The following is an 8064-nucleotide window of genomic DNA, read 5'->3' on the forward strand; positions in this document are numbered from 1 at the left end:
AAAAATAAGTAATTATATAAAAAGAACTTAACTTTTTCTTTTTAAAAATATTAACAGTAGGGGAACCTGTTGTACCTTTGACCACTTTTTGCTTTAAGGCGTTTTTTGCGTAGCCTATTGAGTAAATCCAAACCATTCAAACATTATAATATTCTCTTATATTTTGCCCAAAAATTATACTTAGAACTTTTTTTTCATTTAACCAAGAAGTATCTTTTTCCCGCGTTTTAAAAAAAGAAGTCTATTGGTCAAGGGTACAACACGTACGTTGTACCTTTGACCGATGCGCGTTGTTCCTTTGACCAAAATGTTATTATTAAAAAATCATGCAATGTTTGAACCCTTTTTAATATTTTAGCTTGTTATATATTATATTGAAACTTTTGGTCCATCTTATATCAATAAGAAAAATCTAATTATTTTGTAAGCAATCCTAATAGTCTAAAAAAAAACTAGAAAAATCAATCCTTACAATCTTGCAAAGACTTGTGTATTAAAGTTACGATACTCAGTATTACTAATTTTTTTCAATAAAATCAGTTATTATAACTATTTAGATAAAGTCACATATTTTCTTTAGTTAGATGCTACTTACATGAAATAATTAGGATTAAGGTCCAAAACTTTAAACGCGATTTAGTTGTACAAAACATATTTTCTAATATATACAGTTATTTTTATTATTTTAGATAAGAAAAGAGCAAAAATATATTTTTATAACTTATGTTAGCTGGCGGTCTATATTCATTTACATATGATCATAATGCTTTTTATAGAAAATATCTTAATGATGACAACAAAAAATACAATGATAAAAGAGTAAAATATATTAACTATTGCAAATAGTCAGATCAACATCAAACATAAGATACTGACGCTTAGATGAACCATGACCAATACTTGGTGGTGGAAGTTTCATAATAATATCCTTAAGTTCCAAATCATAAAGATTGTCATCTTCTCTTATAAACTTGTTACAAAAGTCTCCTGATTTCTTAAGATACTTAATTTTGTAAACTATACCAACAACTTCTAAAACTTCTGCTACATAAAATCTAGAGCATTTCTTTCCAGCCAACTTGACAATTAAAAAATCTCCAGAAACAATTTCACTTTCATTATCAAGTATATTTACTCCAAAATCAATTTCATTAGAGCTTTCATCATTTAAACATATGTCAGACTGACTAAAAATAATCTGCTTTGCCATTTTTTTTTCTTTTGCTTGAAGAGGTCTTTTTAAATTGTTGGTTATTAGATTTTGAATCTAGAATAACTTTAATTTCAGGGGTATCAGTTAAAATACATGATTTTCTATTACGTCTTTTTGAAGTATTTGTTTTTCTTAATTTGGCTTTAGGATGAGGTCGTATTATCTCAGGTGAAACAATTGATCTTGATGGTAAACTCACAGTAGGGATTTCCCCTAAAACAATAGATGATGTTGATGGTACACTGGATGGAGCAGTTTTAACATCAATAATCTCATTAGAAAGGCAAGCTTCAGTATTCACTATTGGCCTATCAGTCAATATCAGTAAAAATATTTTCATTAAATGGATAAAATCCAGTACATTTAAAACTGTTTATAATATTATTTGGTACAAAAGCATGAGGATAAGCTTGACCAACGAGGTAAGATATATCATAAATTGTGACTGGTTTACCAGCATTGCCTGGTGATATCATCCAGTTATTCATGGCATTGTTATAAAAAGTTTTAAATGGTCCAAAAACACCACGATCAAGAGGTTGCATTTTATGGGTTGTGTGAGGATGAAATGTCATTAAAACTATGCCTGATTTTTTTGCTAACTCAATAACAGAAATGTTTACATGACTCTCATGATTATCCATTAATAAAAGAACAGGTTTTTTAATTGACGGTCGCACATTACTAATAAAATGTTCAAGAAATTGCACAAAAATGACTTCATTTGACCATCCAGACTTACTAGCTGCTCCTACACTTCCAGGAGGACAATTATTTAACATGTAGTCTTTGAATTTAACACGTGGAAATACAAGTAATGGTGGGATGCTATTTCCAGTAGCATTAATGGCTACAATCATTGTTACATTGTTGCCTCGTTCAGCACTAGTTATGCTCCCTATTTGTTTTTTACCTTTTGGAGCTAGAATTTTTGGTGGTACGTGGACTGTGGTAATTCCTGTTTCATCACAGTTCCAAATATTTGATGGGTCAAAATGATAACGTTCTAAAACATTTTTGTAATTTTTATATACAATTCTTACAGTTTCTCTATTGAATGCAGAAGATCTACCAAGACTTGTAGGTTGTGGTTTACGTAGAGATAGCTTGTTATTATATCTTTTGCGAAAATCTCGCAGCCATTGTTCACCTGCACATTTATTTTTCATCCATGAAGTTTCAATTTTTTTATGATTTGCTAAAGCATACTCATATGCAAAGGATCTTATCTGCTTTAATGTAAGTCCATAATGCATATTTGCAGCATCTGCCAAGTAGTTTACCAAAATTAATTCTTCTTCAGTTGAGAATACTTTTTTTGGTTTGGTATGTGAATATAAATATTCGCAACTACCAGATTTTTTAAACTGCTTCAACTGATATATTAAAGTCGACTTTTTAATGTTGCAATGTCTTGCAGCTTCACTTAAACTCATTTTTTGTTGAAGCACAAAATTCACTGCATTTAGCATATCCATTTCGGAAATCTTTTTTCGAAAAACACCAATCTTGCTCCTTGGCATTTTAAAACTAAAATATATTAACAAAATTAATTAACTATTTCGATACATTTAATTCCCTATAGCTGAGCAGAAACTAGGTAATAAAATGAACTTGACAATAATATTGCTTCAGCTGTCCAACTAACTAAATTAACAAAATTGATTATTCTAAGTGTAGTAGTGGTTCAAGAATAAATAGTGAATTGCATTAAAATTTAATGGAATTATTTCATCATCATAATACTAGAAACAATTTTGCATTAAAAAGCAATAAAGCACAGACGACGCCTAATAAGGTAGATTATAAATTTTATAATCTTGCCCTCTTAAAGTCCGCAAATTACCGAGGAAGCAGTTTTTATTGGTCAAAGGTACAACGTCCTTGACTGGTCAAAGGTACACGAGATGGGTTTCTTTAACAGTTATTGTCTTAATCCCCATTTACGGTCAGACATAATCATCCAAAATTTTCCATAACAAAAAAAAGATGTTGGGTAATGTTTATAATGTCGTAGATGAATCAAACAACAATTTATCACAGTTTTAAAATCAGAATAAGATTAACACAAATATTTACTTTTTAAGAGTCAAAACTTATAATTGCTTGTGGATCAATACCATCTATCCCAAGTATAATGTTTTACGATAAGAAGAGTTGTCATGGACTACTATTTCAAATGACACTTCCCGTTTTTTTTAAATAATAATAGTAAGCCAACAGAGTAGAGTGACCAAAGGTACAACGTGGTCAAAGGTACAACAGGTTCCCCTAATAGTCAATAATAAGCAAAAAACACAAAAAATTAAAATTTTTTATATATATTAAGATTTTGAGAATTGCAAATTTCTCCTTAACTGAGCTGAGATACAGACCAAAAGTTATTTTGCGGCAACTGAATTTTCAATCTCAATTAGAGGATGAAAGAAATGGAATAAAAATATTTTAAAAAACACTTACAATTTTATGTCAAAAGTTTATATCAAAACTATGACAGTTAAAAAACTATTAATGAAAATAATAAAATTATTAATGAATGATATACAACAAAGCTATTTCTAAGACTGTGTGAAATAAGCTTACGGTTATTCAACCATATTTGAAAAGTATATCAATGTATATTCAATGTATATAAAAGTATCAACGTATATTCTGTTATATAAAGTCTATCTAAAGTCTTTAATAAGATTTTGTTTTCAAAACGCCGTATTAGCATTTTCAGTTTTTTATCTTTCTTTTTTTTGACTAATCATTTCACGTCACTTTCGAATACCGCTTTATACCAGTCTTGTCTTTACACGTGGTCAACATGTTTGAAGCCACTAATACTTGTCTAAACCTGACTAAGAAAAAATAAAGATTTAAATGGACTTTCATAAATAAAAATGACATAAACTTAAAAATAATCGGTAGAGCCCATTAAAACTATATAAGCCTAATTCATTTAAACTATTTTACTCTTTAACAAGTTTAAAACAATTTTAACTCGAGTTATATAAATTTATATTTGTTATACTAATAAGATCTTAGCACAACCGTTGCTTGTGGCAACGTTGCCGTTGTTTATATTGAAGGTAAATATTCTGTCCAGCTAAGAGCACATTGAGTTAAAAGCAAAGAAATTTGTGGAGACGAAAGACTATGCAGCTTATCGGAGACGTCGTAAGCATGTAAAAAGCTCTTTAACATAAATGCAAGTGAGAAAGACGTTGAATTTTTGTGAAAATTAAAAGTCGCTGAAACTATTACCATAATAGACGCTGTCTAAATTTTAAAAAGAACACTTTCCATTGTTCAATTATAGCAATGAGGTTGTGTACTAAACAACCTCATTGCTATAATTGAACTATAGAAAATGTTTTTTTTTTTTTAAATTGAGCTAAATATTTGGATTCTTGACTAAAAGGTAGATACTAAAACCATTATATCGCATGCTGTTAAAATTTTGAAACACTATCCAAGTGATGTTGATTCATTCTTTACGAACGAATGCCTCTATTTCCGTAGCTTTGTTACAGGACATATCGAAGATAGTGACAAAAAGCTGAAATTAACAACATTTAATCGTCTCCAAATAATTTAATCTAGTTTAACCTTGAATTAACTTTTCCCAATATTGACGTTGTTGTGCATATTGTTCTGGAGAAAGATTGTTTTAGAATTTAGAGCGCGTCAATATTGACAATCAATCTAATGTAGAATAAAGTTGTTTATCAAATTTCAAAATTCTCTAAGATAGTAAATTTTGTAAAAAATCAGCGTAGAATTTGAGGTAATAAAAAATTTGCAGAAAAATGCTGCCAGCTTCTTCTAAAATTTGAATGTGCAATTTTTCTATTTTTATTTTGTATTAGTTTACTACATGAATTAGTTTACTATATGAAGTTTACTATATTTGTTAGTTTACTATATAAAGGAAATAAGATGCAGGAAAAAATTTTGTGTGCAAAACAAAATAATGTTTAAAATTAAGAACGTTTACTTATATATAGATTTTTGTTAGAGTATATTCTGGAAAAAAAACTTATTGCAAGAGGTGAATAATATAGCTGAAAAAACCAGAAAATGATAAGCCAACGGCGTTTCCTAATCCAGGGTCCGCGAGAGACTAAAAACGTCTCTCTTTTGGGTCCAAGCAGTTCCACTGTCCTCTCTGCCTGGTCCATTCATAAAAAAAAAGAGTAGATAGCAGAATGCTATTATATAAGAAAGACTACCAAAATACGAAAAGTGTTTGCTTCCTTTTGTCGATATTTTTATTGATAGAAAAGCTTGATTTGTTTGGTCCAAACCCAATTAGATTTTTAATTACAACTTTTTTTTTTGACCATCGTTTTTAATTTTTGGAAACTGACCAATATCATGCAATATATAAATATTTTGTGTAACAAAGTTTTATATATTATTACTTTTTTTTTTGTTAGCAACAGCTTGGTCAGTAAAAAATAAAAAGTGCAAACGTATATTCGTTGCTGAAATTTTAACCTCACATTAAAGCTCTGCGACTTTTATGTGAATATTTTAAATGTAAATTTGGTACAAAATTTTAGTTTGTACTTAAAATTTATATAAACTTACTTACGAGTTTACTTACCAGATCTGTTAATTACATTTACAGATTCGATAAGTAATATTACGTATTAACCGTATTTCTTAACTGTTAAATTTCAACGGTTTTCACAATTTTAAACTTAAACTCATATTAGCCAAATCCACGCTCAAGTGAGTTATTTCGATAAAATGAATAAATACATTCAAACAAAAACCTAGTTATCATAGGGTTGACATTTGTTTAAATTTTAAAATTTTGATTAATAATGTTATTTTTTTGTTTTAAATTTCAAAGTAAAGTTACGCGTCATACTTTCTATATAAATGGTAGCTAAGCTACATTATGATAAAAGCGTAGAATTATCCCCGTAAGTAACGATAACTAAATTGATTTAAGATATATAAATAAATAGCTAAAACAATCTTTTGAATAATTTTACGCAGAATAATAACTACTTAATTTATTTAAGAAACCAGTTTATGTAGGTTAAATATTTGGCTTGAAATATTCAAGGTTTAATGCAACTTTTTTTGCATCCCGTAAGTAACACAGCATATAATCAACTATAATTCCTAAACTTATAATAATTGAACGAAAATTAAATATAAAGGAAAACAAATAAATGTTTTTGGGAAGATTCATAAATATATAAACATATAATCTGTTAAAATAAAAAATATATATCTAAAAATGTGACATTACAAAAATCAAAATATCCCATAAGTAACGGTGGAATTGCCCATTTACCAGCTTACATTAAATTTCCGGTGGTTTATGTTTAACTGTTTCAAATAATTTAGTCAGAATAATTTATATAAATTTAATATTAATAATAAATTTAAATAAATTTAATACTATTAATAATTTTAAATAAATTTAATATTAATAATGAGTTTAAATAAATTTAGTATTATTAATAAATTTTATATACTTTTTATTTGTTTATTTATTTATTCAGTCATCAAAAGTTATTATTTACAAATTTATTGAAATCATGCACAGTAAAAATAGTTCGTGGTAGGAATTTGTGTAAAATGCATATTTTAATTATTGAGAGAGGTAGACAAGAACCTCTCTTTTCTTACAAAATTTGCAATTATAGCGGACCAAAAACCGAACCCTGAGGTACTCTGCTAAACAATTTTTTCCACGGCGATAATGTGTTATCTATTTTGACACGTTCTCTAATTTTCAGCAGTTATAATTCTTTAAAATATAATAACTCAGGTTTAAAAAAAGTAAAATTCATTGTCATAGCCATTGTTTCGCAGTAGTTAAGTAAGTGTAACTCCGCCCGCAAGATATTTGTAATGTCACTTCTTGAATTTGATGTTTCGAATTTTCATTGTGCAAACTAATATCATGCAGTTTTGATGAATAATAGATCATATAACTTTTGTAACCATAAAAAATATAATTTACAACTTTTTGTGCAATTTTTAATTTTTAGTTTTATATTTTTGTGTTTCTAAATAAGTTATAGAGCTAAATTTTTTCTTGTGTATGCATATTGTTACCTAATTAATAAATAACCCCAAGCTTTGATTGATTTGTTATAAAGTAATCAGGACTTTGTGGTTCTTTGAAGGAGATTGGGTTCTAAGCATCGAAATTTCGTCTCTTATTATTCTAATTATTATCTTTATACATATTTATTGGTATGGTGTAAATATAAGAACTCACTTTTAGAGAATTTAATTTATTTCAACTTAAATATGATCTAAGCATTCATATATTTATATATATGATATATATAAGAAATTTTTGATTAAAAAATATTTTAAGGGGTTGCTACCGACCCTCGAACATTATATAGGTCCCTAATATTATTAAAAAAAAAGTTTTTCAAAATTATGTCATGTTGGGTCTCAAATGAAGGAAAATTATATAAAAATTTTAGAAATATTAATCATTTTATAATTAAATTTTTATTTTAGATTTTAGTAAACAAAAAGTTACGTTTTTTAACTAAAAATGAAAAATAGGAAATTTAACAAGATTTATTGATTATAATTTTTTTTATCTATGTTTTTTTATAAAATGAATATTATGTATATATGTGTATATATATATATATATATATATATATATATATATATATATATATATATATATATATATATATATATATATATATATATATATATATATATATATATATATATATATATTTATATATGTATATATATTAAGGGCCTGCGAAAATTCATTAAAATTTAGATTACGAAGTATACTGAAAGGCGAAGTTACAACAATTACAAAATTTCATTTAACTTTCAATTAAATTCGAAAGCTATTA

The 8064-nt window shown here is 27.0% G+C and overlaps 1 protein-coding gene across 1 annotated transcript; it reads right to left on the minus strand.

Moving 5' to 3' along the window:
* Positions 1-1524: 1524 nt before the first annotated feature.
* Positions 1525-2736, minus strand: LOC136078677 (uncharacterized). The gene has a single exon (XM_065794462.1). It carries the CDS (start codon positions 2734-2736, stop codon positions 1525-1527), a length of 1212 nt encoding a protein of 403 aa, XP_065650534.1.
* Between the last annotated feature and the right edge of the window lie 5328 nt (positions 2737-8064).

Source organism: Hydra vulgaris, chromosome 03, assembly GCF_038396675.1.
Source record: "Hydra vulgaris chromosome 03, alternate assembly HydraT2T_AEP".
Lineage (NCBI taxonomy): Eukaryota > Metazoa > Cnidaria > Hydrozoa > Anthoathecata > Hydridae > Hydra > Hydra vulgaris.

Excerpts from the sequence above, each read along its gene's own strand:
- LOC136078677 (XM_065794462.1), bottom strand. The coding sequence starts at position 2,736 with ATGCCAAGGAGCAAGATTGGTGTTTTTCGAAAAAAGATTTCCGAAATG.